The sequence below is a fragment of the Anomaloglossus baeobatrachus genome, chromosome 12, assembly GCF_048569485.1.
Source record: "Anomaloglossus baeobatrachus isolate aAnoBae1 chromosome 12, aAnoBae1.hap1, whole genome shotgun sequence".
NCBI classification, from domain to species: Eukaryota; Metazoa; Chordata; class Amphibia; order Anura; family Aromobatidae; genus Anomaloglossus; species Anomaloglossus baeobatrachus.
The window spans coordinates 101595473-101612622 of record NC_134364.1 but is presented as its reverse complement, the minus strand read 5'-3'; the positions used below and the strand labels follow the sequence as shown (position 1 = coordinate 101612622).

Genomic DNA, 17150 nt, shown 5'->3' with positions numbered 1-17150 from the left:
GGGAGTTTGGTGCAAGGACCTGCACACAGCCCAAACCTCTCCCCAATATTAGTGTCCGGCCTGAAAAATGTTCTTCTGGATGAGGCAGCAATAACTGCTTCTAGAGCCCGGAGACTTATGGAGGGGTGGCGTGACCAACAGCTCTCTATAAATGGAGAATTGCCTTAAAAAGGGGAAATTAAAGCTAAGAGCAGCTGTCACTTCAGAGCCCAAATTTAAAGGGAAGTTCCTCTCACCTTGTTATTGCCTCTCCTTCTGCCAAAAGCCAAAACCTATTTGTTTTTCATCCCCACTGTACCATGCCATTGTGAGGCTTCAGGCCTCAATGGCCACTGAGCTTAGAGTGTCACTAGCAGGTTGTGCAGAGACACAGAGAGACTGGAAGAGTCACATCAAGGCAGAGAAGTGGCCACTGAGCTTAGAGTGTCACTAGCAGGTTGTGCAGAGACACAGACTGGAAGAGTCACAGAAAGGCATAGAAGTGGCCACTGAGCTTAGAGTGTCACTAGCAGGTTGTACAGAGACACAGAGAGAGACTGGAAGAGTCACAGAAAGGCATAGAAGTGGCCACTGAGCTTAGAGTGTCACTAGCAGGTTGTACAGAGACAGAGAGACTGGAAGAAGTCACAGAAAGGCAGAGAAGTGGGCTTCCTCTGGCCACATCCCACACTGATAACCGCTCCATTGTGAACAGTGCCCTTTGGAAGTGGATGATCAATGTCCCACACCTCCAGGCACATTTAAGGGAGGTGAGATGCCCCAAAGTGTCACGTCAGACCATTTGTTTATATCAGTGTGGTCTGTGTGCTAGATGACTTGCAAGGTTATACATACACACATTGCCTGGGAATGTGACTTTTTCTGCATGTTCACCCCCCCCCCCCCATGCTCGAGCCTCACCTGGTCTGTCAGGAAGGAGGGCTTGTAGGAGCCGTCAGTGGAGGTATTCCCCGTCCCCCGCAGAGACTTCATATGAGACACGGCCATGCGCAAAATAGTCAGCTTGTCGGGTTTGCGTGCCAGGGCGCTGCAGGTGGGCACCATGTCGGAGAGCTCGGTGATGTAGGCCGTCATTTTGTTCCTTCTCCTCCGCTCGATCTCGCTGTGATTCTCCCTGCAGCAGAACATTAGAGAGAATGGTCACTGCAGAAAAGGGAAGAAGGTGGAGGGGCAAAAATGGAGGCAGACCACTTGTTCTGGGTTATGAAACGCTGTGCCAACATGCTAGCCATGCATGTCCGCGTGATGAGAGAAAGCCACAAAACGTTAGTGTAATACTACACATATGAGTTACATAGCTGGCGCCTGCCTCTAACGGGCCGCTGATGGGTGGCCATGCCCGTCAGCAGCCTCCTGAATGCTCCTCTGTTGCCTCCATCTTTGCACTCCCATATGTAGCACAGGGATTGCAGGTTCAAAAAAACTTAAAAAAAAATGAATCAAGACCCTTTTCCCTAATTAATAAAAAAAAAATGCATATGTAAGAGTCCAAATTATCAAAATGATTCAATAAACAACAAAAAGAAAAAAAAAAGGTAAATGACAATGAACTGAAGTGTGAGTGCAGCTCCGGAGAGAGAAAAGCTGCAAAGTAAGTCAAGTAATATATGGGCAGAGCTCACTAATGAGGTCTCTATGTATTCATTGGAAAACGTTGGTCACTTGGGGTCTTACAACAGCCTCTGTGCTCAACTACACAGGTCCATGCAATAGATATTGACCCCTTTAAAGGAAGTGTGTGGGGGGTTAGCCTAAAATACATGTGTTTTAGGCTAACATTTTTTCTATTAGTTTTCATTAAAAATTTTGCATCGCTTGGCTTTTACAGGGCCTTTTAAGAAGGAGTTAACTGAGGATCTGTTAGTGAGCTCACTCTGACAGGAACATTTTTTTGTCTAAGCAGAATTTTCACCGCAGTACAGATGAGCTAAGAAAAAGGCAGATTACAGACGTACAAACTACCCCGTCAGAGCTCACTGTCAGATTCTCAGTTAACTCATTCTGTAGCCAGTGATATAGTGAGCCCATTGTAGGCAAATGGTGCAAAAAATATGTATATTACTATACTGCTACAGCAATAAACTAAATCGCACCTATAAACACACAGAATAGTTTACAACATAAAATCGGTGCTCAGATTAGTGGGGCACCCGTGACTCAATGATGAGAAAACCTCCGGCATATTGGGTACACCGTTACACTGCCACTCATGTACAGCCTTCCCATGGGCAGAAGGGACATGTGCATTGTGTAAGGACCGTAAGAAAGTGCCGGACAGGAAGGAAGCGGAGGCAGCTGGAAGCCTCAACAGCTCCTACCTTGCAAGTCTTTCCTTATCTGCTGAACTCTGCTCATCGTCTGACCTGGAAATAGAACCAGCTCCACTGAGAGGAGACCTAGAAGTTGGTAAGCCTAGGGTGGTCACATGCACACCTGTAGGACGGCCCTCACCGGACGCCGGGAGGCCACTCGGCCCTCACCGGACGCCGGGAGGCCACTCGGCCCTCACCGGACGCCGGGAGGCCACTCGGCCCTCACCGGACGCCGGGAGGCCACTCGGCCCTCACCGGACGCCGGGAGGCCACTCGGCCCTCACCGGACGCCGGGAGGCCACTCGGCCCTCACCGGACGCCGGGAGGCCACTCGGCCCTCACCGGACGCCGGGAGGCCACTCGGCCCTCACCGGACGCCGGGAGGCCACTCGGCCCTCACCGGACGCCGGGAGGCCACTCGGCCCTCACCGGACGCCGGGAGGCCACTCGGCCCTCACCGGACGCCGGGAGGCCACTCGGCCCTCACCGGACGCCGGGAGGCCACTCGGCCCTCACCGGAGGCCGGGAGGCCACTCGGCCCTCACCGGACGCCGGGAGGCCACTCGGCCCTCACCGGAGGCCGGGAGGCCACTCGGCCCTCACCGGAGGCCGGGAGGCCACTCGGCCCTCACCGGAGGCCGGGAGGCCACTCGGCCCTCACCGAAAGCTAGGAGGCCCCTCGGCCTTCACGGGAAGCGAGGAGGCTCCTCGGCCTTCACGAGATGTGAGGCAGCCCCTCGGCCTTCACGAGATGCGAGACAGCCCCTCGGCCTTCACGAGATGCGAGGCAGCCCCTCGGCCTTCACAGGAAGCAAGGCAGCCCTTCGGCCTCAACCTTCTACTGAAAGCAAGGGAGGCTTTGTTTCTCTGCTCTTAGGCTTTGTGCGCACTAGAACTGTCAAGTTTCTCAAGAAAATTTCTTGAGAAACTTCTGGGAGAGGAAGATTTCCGGACCTCCGGAAAAAATCCGCACCAAATCCGCATGTGGATTTGCCGCGGATTAGCAGCGATTTTCCCGCAGGTTGTTCCCTGCGGATTTTGCAGGCTGTACTGCCGAAATCCGCAGGGTACCTGCGGAAAAGAATTGACATGCTCATTTTCTCAAGAAATTTTCTCAAGAAAATCTTCTCAAGGAAATTTCTTGAGAAAAATCCGCAGCGTGCGCACAGCTATTTTTTTTTCACATAGGATTTCCTGGGAAATGTCTGCACAAAGATTGCAGAAATTTCTCAAGAAATTTCCGCGGCAAATCCGCGGGTAAAACGCACTAGTGCGCACATAGCTCCTGTCAATGAAACTGCATACAGAAATAACAGAGGCTGTCAGGTCAATCAAAACACATGACAATAGCAAGAGCTTGAATGTGAGGGAGAAAGCAAGTTCCTGCACCATAGTGCTGACAGAATGCTGGCAAAGAAAAAACCCCCACTTAAATGAAATGAATGCAGAATTACTGAGCCTGAGAAAAAAAAAATAGCTCCTAGATATAATAGTCTGATATATATGCACCATATAGAGGAACATTGGTCTTTGATTCTAAAAACAAAGAAAACACTACAACTCCCAGAATGCAGCACAGCGGAGAGGAGGAAGCGATCTACACGAGTCCTGCAGCCCGAGAGCAACAGGAAACCAATGACATTTATATTCACTGGGAGAAATGGCAGCGAACGGCGAGGAAGTGCGTCAGCGACTGCGGCTCTGCTGCCTCCGAGACGTCTGAGAAGGTGGTTAACCACTTAAGAGCCAAAGGATTAAGGAAGCAATCAATGACCAGCAAACAGAGCAGATGGAGGTGGTGGGAGCACCAAAGTATTGCATTCAGGCCATGTCTACGGTCAAGCATTGCAATAATCAACTTTCACTGGGGGCGCTCTTTCATTGGTGCTTATGGGAAACCACCTGTGGTGAAAAATGGTATTGCAGCTGGTAATAAATGACTTGACGTTCTGCCCTCGTTGTGATTACCTCAGGACTCAGACACTTTCCATCAAAAGAAGCCCATGCCCTTTAATCATTAGGCTAGTTTCTCAGGCTAAAATAGTAAACGGGTCGACATTATGTGTTTGTCCAAGGGTCAGGTCATCAACGAGGGACAAACACAGGAAAGCTAGGCAAAAAAAAGGATATTCATATCTGCCACCCCTCAGTATCATCTAATTTTAAAAGCTTGTAGAGGCAACATGGGGATTGCCACGAGTCACATGGGCTCATGTGGAGGCAGATATCGGCCGTATCACACATCCAGCATCTGTCCCCAAAAGCAGAGATCAGAGTTGGCTCTGATCGCTGCTGTCAAACCCTTAAATGCCAACCTCACAGTTTACCGATGGGTCGTCACGACAGCCAGGGGCACGCTGAGGGTCCCCAATGTTCCCATAGGCCTGGCTTCATATAACAGACCAAGGTTAGGACTATTAGTGCTAAAGTATCACAGTATGTCAGATGAACAAAATATTCTGGGTTCAAAAGCACGAAGGAACACACAAAAAGGGAAGAAAAAAATACAGTGGCACCTCTGTTTAAGAGCAACTTGGTGAGCGAGTATTTCGCCTAATGAGCAAAGCTTGCTGTAAATTTGTACCTCTGTTTACGAGCAAGCTTTGTTGTACGAGCAAATACTCACCGCACACACTTCCGGTTCCATACTTTTACTGCGCTCTGAACCGCACAAACCACACAAACACGCACGCACACATATTATGATCACCTTACCTTCCATCACTGGCCTCCTGGATCTTGTTGTCCACAGGTACATTATGTGTATTGGTAACCATCACGACCGATGACGGAGCTTCCGCTGTCAGCCGCTTCTCAAAGGCAGCGTGCTGACCAATCAGAGGTAAGCGGCTCCTGCTTTTGACGTCAGCGCTCTGGCAGCAAAAGTTCTTCCATCTTGACGATGGTTACCCAATACATATCCTGAGGCTGGCGATGGAACGGAAGGTAAGGTGAGCATAATATGTGTGTGTGTGTGTGTGTGTGTGTGTTTGTGGAATGGCACAATAAGGGACCAGGATGGGACATTGAACAAGTTGTGGAAGGAATTGTCTGCATTGCAATGATTTCCTATGGGAAATTTTGCTCTGCTGAACGAGTAACTTTGTTAACAAGCACAGTCCCAGAATGGATTGTTCTCGTAAACCAAGGTTCCTCTGTATACAAATATTTTTTTAACTAAAGTTAATTATTAAAAATAAAAGTTTAAAAAAAAACTATAAAAAAGTTTGTAAAAAAAAAAGTAATATTACAAAAGTTTACGAATATTAAAAAAAAAAGTTTAGAAATAAACACAGCTTAAGAATAAAAAAGAAAGTTTAATTATAAATAAAATTATATATATATATATATATATATATATATATACATACATACATACACACACACACACACATACATACGGTATATACACATACATACAGTACAGACCAAAAGTTTGGACACACCTTCTCATTCAAAGACTTTTCTTTATTTTCATGACTCTAAAAATTGTAGATTCACATTGAAGACATCAAAACTATGAATTACCACATGTTGAATGAAATACGTAAAGTGTGAAACAACTGAAAATATGTCTTATATTCTAGGTTCTTCAAAGTAGCCACCTTTTGCTTTGATTACTGCTTTGCACACTCTTGGCATTCTCTTGATGAGCTTCAAGAGGTAGTCACCGGAAATGGTTTTCCAACAGTCTTGAAGGAGTTCCCAGAGATGCTCAGCACTTGTTGGCCCTTTTGCCTTCACTCTGCGGTCCAGCTCACCCCAAACCATCTCGATTGGGTTCAGTTCTGGTGATTGTGGAGGCCAGGTCATCTGGCGTAGCACCCCATCACTCTCCTTCTTAGTCAAATAGCCCTTACACAGCCTGGAGGTGTGTTTGGGGTCATTGTCCTGTTGAAAAATAAATGTTTGCCCAACTCAACACAAACCGGATGGAATAGCACGCCGCTGCAAGATGCTGTGGTAGCCATGCTGGTTCTGTATGCCTTCAATTTTGAATAAATCTCCAATAGTGTCACCAGCAAAGCCCTCCCACACCGTCACACCTCCTCCTCCATGCTTCACGGTGGGAACCGGCCATGTAGAGTCCATCCGATCACCTTTTCTTCAAAGACACGGTGGTTGGATCCAAAGGCCTCAAATTTGGACTCATCAGACCAAAGCACAGATTTCCACCGGTCTAATGTCCATTCCTTGTGTTCTTTAGCCCAAACAAGTCTCTTCTGCTTGTTGCCTGTCCTTAGCAGTGGTTTCCTAGCAGATATTTTACCATGAAGGCCTGCTGCACAAAGTCTCCTCTTAACAGTTGTTCTAGAGATGAGAAGGTGTGTCCAAACTTTTGGTCTGTAGTGTGTGTGTGTGTGTATGTATGTATGTATGTATGTATGTATGTATGCATGCATGCATGCATGTATGTATGTATGTATGTATGTATGTATGCATGCATGCATGCATGCATGCATATATATATATGCATGCATTATATATATATATATATATATATCTCTATATATATCTATATATATATATATCTCTATATATCTCTATATATCTATCTATCTATCTATATATATATATATATATATATATATATATATCTATATCTATATCTATCTATATATATATATATATATATATATATATATATATATATATATATATATATATATATATATATATATATATAAGAATTAAAAAAAAAGTATATTAAAAATTAAAAAAGAGATTGACCAAAGTTTTTTTTTTACTTTCCAAAATTTTATATTCGGACATGCCCCAAAATAGTATTAGGAAAAAATACAGCTTGCCACAAATAAAATAAAAGAACAAAAAAACAAAAACAAGCCCATGCACAGCTACATTGATAAAGAAAATAAATTATTATTATTATTATTTAATAAAAAATTAGGGGTCTCTATAAACAATGACAATTGTATCAAAGAAGAAAAGGAGGAAAAAAGGGAGTACAAAAACTATAAATTGGAGGGGTTGAAATATTCATTGTGAGCGTTTTTAGACCCTGGGTGATAAAGCTGTACCTTTGGGGAATATGTACTCACCTGGCGAACCTCTCCTTGTCATTAGGGAGCTGATCATCATCACATCTGCAAAACACAAGGTGAAGAGACTAATTAGAGATCAGATAACCTGGGGCCTCCAGAGCGGAGTCAGTGCCGCCCGCACGGCAGGAGGCACCCGGATGGCTCCGCTGCGGAGATCCTATGGTGTCCGAGCAGAAAATCCACATACCTCCATTATCACATGGATCTAAAGAATCAAAGGGTACCTTCACACTTTAGCGATGCAGCAGCGATCCGACCAGCGATCTGACCTGGTCAGGATCGCTGCTCCATCGCTACATGGTCGCTGGTGAGCTGTCAGTCAGGCAGATCTCATCAGCGACCAGTGACCAGCCCCCAGCCAGCAACGACGTGCAAGCGACGCTGCGCTTGCACGGAGCTGGCGTCTGGAAGCTGCGGACACTGGTAACTAAGGTAAACATCGGGTATGGTTACCCGATGTTTACATTAGTTACCAGCGCACACCGCTTAGCTGTGTGTGCAGGGAGCAGGGAGCCGCGCACACTGAGCGCTGGCTCCTTGCTCTCCTAGCTACAGTACACATCGGGTTAATTAACCCGATGTGTACAGCAGCTACATGTGCAGAGAGCCGGAGCCGGCAGCACAGGCAGCGTGAGAGCGGCGGAGGCTGGTAACTAAGGTAAATATCGGGTAACCACCTTGGTTACCCGATGTTTATCTTGGTTACAGCTTACCGCAGCTGTCAGACGCCGACTCCTGCTCCCTGCTTGCTTCATTTGTCGCTCTCTCGCTGTCACACACAGCGATCTGTGCGTCACAGCGGGAGAGCGCTTTTGAAGAAAACGAACCAGGGCTGTGTGTAACGAGCAGAGATCTCGCAGCAGGGGCCAGATCGCTGCTCAGTGTCACACACAGCGAGATCGCTAATGAGGTCACTGCTGCGTCACAAAAAGCGTGACTCCGCAGCGATCTTGGCAGCGAGCTCGCTGTGTGTGAAGCAACCCAAACTCTACCCCGCTATCATCATTTGTTTGGTTTTTTCACCACTTTCCAAGAAAGAAAGAAAAAAAAAATAACACAATTCAACCCTTGTTTAATAGCATTCATTGTGAGCCAAAAATAATCTGGTAACGGGGTTACAGCGCAACCAAAAACTTGTATAGGGTTTTTTGTTTTTGCTTTTATTTTTTAGGTGATAGACATAATTCAGTGCTTAAAAAAAAAAAAAAATACAAAACACTAACAAAAAAGTAAATACGAATAGTATTAAAGTAATAATAGAACAATCATAAAAAAAAAAAAAAATTTTAATAGAATAAAATTAATAGACTAATAATATACAGAACATCAATAACAATAAAATCTAAGAAATACAGTTAAAAAAAAATTAGAGGAAAACACTAAAATTAATAGACTAATAATAAAATACAGAATATAAACATCATAATCTAAAAATAATAAAACTAAAAAACTTAGTAATATACTAAAATAGACTAATAATAATAATAATAATAATATACAGAATATATATATATATATATATATATATATATATATAATATATATATATATATATATATATATATATATATATATAGATATATATATAAAATATATAAACAAAAAATATAAAAATAATTACAGTAATATACAAAATTAATGGATTAATAGAATACAAATAAAAATATTAGTAATATTAATATACAATAAAAACTACAAATAAAATCAGTAATATAAAATATAAATAAATATAATAATCTTAATAAAGTAAAAAATAGTAATATAATTTAATAACATTAATAATATATTAATAATAAATATAATATATAATAATATTATATATTATAATATATTAATAATAAAATAATAATTATAATATATTAATAATAAAATACAAATAAAAAACACGGAAAAATTAATAAAAAAATAAAATGATAAAAAAATAACAAAACAGAAATAAAATAAAAACAAATAATAAAATTAATCATATAAATGATAAAATACAAATATTTAAGAAAAATAATAAAATAGACAATGATCACTTTTTACTCCAGATCTTTGGGGGAGGGGAAATGGACACAAAACAGCAAATCAGGGTTTCCATAAATAAATTATATATATTATTTATTATTTTTGTCTTTATTTTTTCCAATTGGGAAGAGAAACTTAACATTTTGTTTCTTATTTTTTTGCAAAACTGTAGTGTTTTGCAAGTCTCACTAGGCAATTTGAGGCTGCAATCGTCCAATGATGGCGCAATATTCTTGAACATTACAACATCATATAGCAGAAATGACAATTTCCTATGACCAGAAGTACAAAGATGGTGACAACGGCTGGTGGTGACCCTTCAGAACCGCGTGACGGATGGACGCAGCATTTTAGGTGTTGGAGCAGCAGTGATCAGAGCCAGCTCCAGTCGCTGATCAGCATTTCCACGTCTCAGCTTGCTCTCATAAATTGACAACAACAGCTTGATGGTTTTTATTTATTTATTTTTTAATTGTCCCCAGTCTGGGCAATCCTATATGGGTGTATTAGCTGCACAGGGCTGTCCTGGTCGTTACAATGTACTATTGTAGGAACAGCACAGTAGAGCGGATATACTGCAGCAATGGGGATAGGGTCATGGAAATGCCAATTGTGCCGACCGTACCTGAGGAATTTACTGCTGGAGTCGTCATCGTCATCATCATCGAAGTCCAATCTGAGGAAGAAAGAAAACAATTGCCTTAAATGGTGCGCAGGTTACTGACCCGCGTAAATCAGGTTTTTATGCTTCTCTATGGTCATCCGATAATCGGATCGTACCCGGAGCGACGCTTGTTGGCTCTCTGCACCATGGACCCCCCGGCCTGAGAGCTGGATCCCGGGTTTCCTGAGGACACGGCGACTCCCAGAGAAGAGATGTCCGACGCCATCTCTGCAGAAACAAGAAAGAAAGAACAGAAATCAACGGAGACGGTCACTGTACAGAGAACATGGACGTGTAAGGACGGGCGACACACGCAATGACGGCAGGACAGGGCCCGGGACACTGACACCCCGAAATCTCCCCGTATACCCCCCTACACCAACTGTGGGATCTGTCATCATCAATCATCTCCATCATCAGCTCTAAAAATCATCCACCACCATCATCAGCCAAATCTATCATATAAAACACCCATAAACCAATCAGCCGTACCATCAATTACATCCAGCATCATCCATAAAATCAATTATTTCTATCAGTCATACAGATCATCATTCACTATATCAATCATCAGATGCATCAATCGCATCCTATAAACCATCCACACCCCTAGTTATATTCATCATCCACAGCATCAATAACATATCTATCATCAAAATCATCACTATATTGACTGTCAATCTCAGACCCAAATCATCCATTACATGTATCATCATCCATACCCCCAGTTAATCACACAAAAACATCACTCATACCATATAAATCATCATCTGCGGTACAGCATCAAACTCACACATAAAACTTAAATTAATTGCATCTATCATCATACATACCACCCATTCACCAACACCATCAATCATATCTATTGTCACAATCATCCATACCACCAATTATATCATCCATAGCCCCATTTTTTATCATCAAATATAATCATTCACATTATCATTATTCAAACACCAGTACCTAACCCTAATTTATTCATTATATCGACGATCGTCATCATCCATATCACCATGTACACTACTGAGACCATCAATCATAAAATCACCATCCAGAACATCCATTATATTGCCCATCCTCATACATATGCATCATCATAATCCATATGCTTCATCATCATTATTATCATCATCATAATCCATAGGCTTCATCATATAATCATTATTCATATGCATCATCATAGTCCATATGTATCATCAACACCATAATCCACATGAATCATTATAATAATCCATGTGCATCATAATAATCCATATACATCATAATTCATATGCATAATCAATCATTATCATCATCGTCCATATGCATCATCATAATCCATATACAAAATCATCATAATCCAAATATATCATCATCATCATCATCATCGAGGTTTCAAATGTGCTTGGGTGCAGGACCCGGGCCCAGGATTCTGAATACTGACCCAGCACTGGGGAAATTAAGAAAAAATATCATCCACATCCTGGGCCGCTCATCATTGCTCTTCCATATGCACTGCTTTCCCCGCCCACCCTGGCGTCTGTGATTGGTTGCAGTCAGACGCGCCCCCAGCCTGTGTGACAGCGTCTGACTGCAACCAATCACAGGCGCCAGGACGGCCGGTGGGCGGGGAAAGCAGTTCAACTGTCTGTCGGTCAGTATCGTGGTATAAAAATAAATAGAAAAATTGTTGTACGGTCCCCCCATATTATTATACCCAGCACAGATAAAGCCTCAGCTACAGCCTGCAGCCCCCAGCCGTGCGCTTATCTTGGCTGTGTATCACAATAAGAGGAATCGGAAGAGGCTTTTTTTTCCTCTAATTATTTAAACAATTTTAAAAAAACAGAGTGCGGTCGTCCTTCCAATTTTGATACGCAGTTAAGGTAAAGTCTGACAGCTGGGGGCTAGAATTCTTCGGCTGGGAAGACCCATGCTTATTGGACCGCCCCCCCAGTCTAAAACTAGCAGCCTGCAGTTGCCCAGAATTGTAGCATCCATTAGATGCGACAAGCCCGGCACTTTACCTGGCTCTTCCAGATTGCCCTTGTGCGGTGGCAATCGGGGTAATATAAGAGGTTAATGGCAGACCACAGCTGTCACTAAGCCCTAGATTAGTAATGGGGAACATCTATGAGGACCCCCCCCCATCACTAATCTGCAAGTGAAAAGAAATTAACACAAACACCACAAAAATGCTTTATTTGGAATAAAAGACAAAAAGAATCACCCACTTTTACCACTATTAACCCCAAAACACCCAGGTCCGATGTAATTTACACGAGGTCCTACAACGATTCAGCTCTGCTACGTATCTGAACTCATAGCACGCGGCCATAGAGCAATGACCTCCCACTGTGAGCTTCCGGCAGAGAGTGAGTGACGCGATCGATGGTGACATCACTCAGTTGATTTGCGGTCACATAACATTCTCCACCTATGAGCGCAAATAGCCTAAGTGACGTCATCGCTAATCGCGGCTCAGTCTCTGGCTTTGCAGTTACAGTAGGCGGTCATTGTTCTTTGGCTGCGCGCTGTAATTTCAGATGTAGCAGAGCTGGAATAGTCGTGGCACGTCGTGTGGATTACGTCGGACCTGTAGGGGTGTCTTGGGGGTTAATAAAGTAGTGAAAGAGTGGGGTTTTTTTGTCTTTTATTCCAAATAAAGGATTTTTGTGGTGTTTGTGTTTATTTCTTTTAACTTACAGATTAGTGATGAGAAGTCTAATAGACCTTCCCCATTACTAATCTAGGGCTTAGTGACAGCTGTGGGCTGCCATTAATCTCTTATATTACCCCGACTGCCACTGCACCAGGGCAATTGGGAAGAGCAGGGTAAAGCACCGGGCTTGTCACATCTAATGAATACAACAATCCCAGGTGGCTATTTTTAGGCTGGGGACGACCTAATAACCATGGGTCTCCCCAGCCTGAAAATACCAGCCCCCAGCTGTCGGGCTTTATCTTGGTTGGCCATCAAAATTAGGGGGGACCGCACACCGTTTTTTAAAAATTATTTATTTATAGAATTTTTAAAAAGCCGCATGTGATTCCTCTTACTTTGATACACAGCCAAGATAGGCACACGGCTGGGGGCTGCACAACGCTATTAATTCCACAGCGCTTTACATACATTGGCAACAATGTCCCAATCATAAATCTGTAGGTTTATGGAGTGTGGAAGGAAACCGGAGGAAACCCACGCAAACACAGGAAGAACATACAAACTTCTTGCAGATGTTGTCCTTGGTGGGATTTGAACCCAGGACCCCAGCGCTCCAAGACTGCAGTGCTAACCACTGAGCCAGCGCGCCCCGCCCTGTAGCTGTATGCTTTATCTCTGGTGGGTATAATAATATGGGGGGCCTCTATGCCTTTTTATTTTATTTATTTTTATACCACAATAGATGCACGTAGCGCCTGTGATTGGTTGCAGGCAGACGCTGTCACTCAGGGTGGGGGCGCATCTGACTGCAACCAATCACAGATGCCGGTGGGTGGGGAAAGCAGTGCATATTCAATAAGCCTAATGCACAGCCTGGAAGTGAATGGGCGGCCTGGAAGCTGTGTACAGCCGTGTCGGAGGCTCGGTAACTACAGCACGCATGCTCCAATCCCTTATATAAACGTTTTTAATAGCCGGATTCTGGTCCCCATACACTTATATGGAGATCGGAATCCGCCCAGGAACCGGATTTCAGAAATCGGATCTTAGAAACAGCTGGACCCCAGTTATCTGCGAGTCCGCTCATCACTAGTTAAGAGAACAACCCATCCCACAAAAAAAAAAAATCTCATAACCACCGTGTACAGGAAAAATAAAACCTGTGGTTCTTAGAATGAAGGCAAAACAAAAATAATAAAAAAGAGAAGCAGAAAAGAATATCAATTAAAGAGAAATACATAAAAATACACAAAAATGAGATGGGAAAAAAAAAAAAAAGAATAAAAAGTAGTAAACAAAAGAAATAAAAATTAAAAAAATTAAAAACAAAAAAGAAAAATAGTCATACGGTCCGTAGTGTGAAGAGTGTGGAAATATTTTTGGGGTACACCAGGATCTGCGCGCGGCGCTTACTTGGGTAGGGGCGCCGGGATCTGCGCGCGGCGCATACTTGGGCAGGGGCGCCGGCATCCGCACGCACGGCGCATACTTGGGCAGGGGCGCCGCATACTTGGGCAGGGGCGCCGCATACTTGGGCAGGGGCGCCAGGATCCGCACGCGGCCCTTACAGGGGGAGGTATCCGCACAAAGCGTGCGTGGGGGTCGGGGGGAGGGGGGGAATCTGCCTTGTCCAATCGGCGCCTGCAATCTACTCTACTAAACTACAGTAGCAATCTGGAAAAATAACAAAAAACGTAAAAAAAGGAAAACCAGAAATACATTTTTGGACATATTAAAAAAAAAAAAAACGCGTTGTGAGGGAGATGTGTAAGAGCTCGGTCACATTACAGAACGTTTCCGAGCCCCGACTACAAGACACCGCCGTAGTCGCGCCCCCGGGATGCGGCATTTCCCACACACAGGCGCAGACATTCCTTTTCATAAGTATAACTGCACCGGACACCATAACCGGTGATAGAACACTATACAACACGGTGTCGCCCGGCTCACAAAGTTACCGACACTCCGGCAGCCGCCTGACACCCTCCGCCACTCACCTGCATGTGCCGCCGCTGCCATCCCCCGTCTTTATAGCCCGGTCCGCGGTCTGCCCGGTAACAATATGGCGACAGCGGACCGACGTTCTCTCTATTTTGTCACGCAACTAAACGGGACTACGGGTCGTGCAGCTCAACCAAACTTCATGCCAGATGAGATTTTTGCCCTCAGAGTATGATTGATAGCACGAATAACCAATGGGAGTCATTTAGAAGGTTACCACGCCCCTTACGGAAGCGAATGGCGCGGGCTAGCATGCTAGGTTGCTCCTTGACGCAAGAGGGAGAGTTGCGTAATGACGCTCCGATTGGGCAATGAAGGAACAACTTTTTGTGATTGGTTAGTAGCAATGACGTAAACTAATTCACCGAAGAGTATGATGGGATTTGTAGTTTACACTACTGGTTATATTAGTGAATATCTGTCAATTAGGGATACAAATTGGGATAGGAACAATATCACTATGGCAACGGAGTACAGAACAGCAATATTGATTTTTAGGAGGAGATTTAAGAAACATTTTAACTTTAACAGAAAAAAACAACTTTTTTTATATTTGTGAAACCCTTTTTTTGTCCCTTTTTGTATTTTCCTCTTCTTTTTTTATGGCTGCCATTTTAAGGTACATACTTTCTTATTTCCCTTTTTTTGTTTGAGGGGCGTGCAGAAAATAATGAATTTTGGAATTTGGGGGGGGTTCCCCTTATATTTTAGAATTTCATAGATAAGACTTGTATTAATATATATAATTCATTCTTTCATTTTGGAATCATTGATTCAAGTTCTTATGTTTATTTTTCTATTTTTTATTTTTCAATCTAAATATGTGTATGTTTGTTTTTTTTTATTTCTATATCATTGGAATTATTGATTCAAGTTTTTATATTTTCTTTACATATCTAATATATAAAGCTGAATGTGTGTATGTGTTCGTGCGTGCGTGCATGTGTGTGTGTGTGTATGTGTATGTGCGTGCGTGTGTGTGTGTGTGTGTATGTGCGTGCGTGTGTATGTGTTTGTGCGTGCGTGCGTGTGTGTGTGCGTGTGTGTGTGTATGTGTTTGTGCGTGCGTGTGTGTGTGTATGTGTTTGTGCGTGCGTGCGTGCGTGTGTGTGTGTGTGCGTGTGTGTGTGTATGTGTTTGTGCGTGCGTGCGTGCGTGCGTGTGTGTGTGCGTGTGTGTGTGTATGTGTTTGTGCGTGCGTGTGTGTGTGTATGTGTTTGTGCGTGCGTGCGTGCGTGTGTGTATGTGTTTGTGCGTGCGTGTGTATGTGTTTGTGCGTGCGTGTGTGTGTGTGTGTATGTGTTTGTGCGTGCGTGCGTGCGTGTGTGTATGTGTTTGTGCGTGCGTGTGTATGTGTTTGTGCGTGCGTGTGTGTGTGTGTGTGTATGTGTGTGTGTGTGTGTGTGTATGTCCGGGATTGGTATCTGCACCGTCGCAGCTACAGCCACAAAATTTTGCACACTCACACGTCTGGACCCCGAGAGCGTCATAGGCTATGTTGTGAGGCGAAATTTTAACGCGTTCCAATTTACCAATCAGTTTTGCCCCTATCTATATAATGGGGAAAAAGTGAAAAAAAAAGTGTATCCGCACCGTTGCATTTACAATCACGAAATTTTGCAAAGACACCTCATGTGACCCAGGGAACGTCGTAGACTATGTTTTGACAGGAAAATTTAACCCCGCGTTTTACAGTTACGCTCCAAAAAACATGCCTCCATTAAAGTAAATGGAGCCCGGAACTACAGGTTATTAGTAGGAGCTGTGATTGGTTGCTATAGGAACAAAAGACATTCATAGTATAAGAAGCTTATATGTGAGGTAATAAGATGTCGGTGGGAAGACGGATAGAGAGAGACAGACAGAGAGACAGACAGGGACAGACCTGGAAAGAGACAGACAGACATGCAGACAGGGACAGAGACAGGTAGACAGGGAAGGAGGAGACAGCCAGAGAGACAGACAAAGATAGATGGGGAAAGACACAGACCTTGATAGAGAAAGACGGGGAAAGAGACAGAGAAATAGAGACAGACAAGGAAAGAGACAGACAAACAGGGAAAGAGACAGACAAAGAGACAGGGAGACAGACGGGGAAAGAGACAGAGCTGGAAAGAGACAGATGGGGAAAGAAACAGAGAGATAGAGACAGACAAAAAAAGAGACAGACAGAGACAGGCAGACGGGGAAAGAGACAGACGGGGAAAGAGACAGACAGAGACAGGCAGACAGGGAAAGAGACAGATGGGGAAAGAGACAGACAGAGACAGACGGGGAAAGAGACAGACAGACGGGGAAAGAGACAGATGGAGAAAGAGACAGACTAGGAAAGAGGCAGACCTGGAAAGAAGCAGACCTGGAAAGAGAAAGACCTGGAAAGAGACACCTGAAAAGAGACAGATGGGGAAAGAGACAGACCTGGAAAGAGACAGACCTGGAAGAGACACATGAAAAGA

At 43.8% G+C, this 17150-nt stretch overlaps 1 protein-coding gene across 1 annotated transcript in view; it reads right to left on the bottom strand.

The window, feature by feature from the left end:
- Positions 1-14846, bottom strand: part of ARNT (aryl hydrocarbon receptor nuclear translocator) — a 30984-nt gene extending 16138 nt beyond the window's left edge. The window contains exons 1-5 of the mRNA XM_075331001.1: positions 14691-14846; positions 10166-10277; positions 10011-10061; positions 7373-7417; positions 901-1114 (exon numbers count right to left, since the gene is read on the bottom strand). Of these exons, the coding sequence (XP_075187116.1) occupies positions 901-1114; positions 7373-7417; positions 10011-10061; positions 10166-10277; positions 14691-14712 (444 nt within the window). The 5' untranslated portion in view covers positions 14713-14846. The remainder of the gene's footprint in view (positions 1-900; positions 1115-7372; positions 7418-10010; positions 10062-10165; positions 10278-14690) is intronic.
- Positions 14847-17150: the final 2304 nt, after the last annotated feature.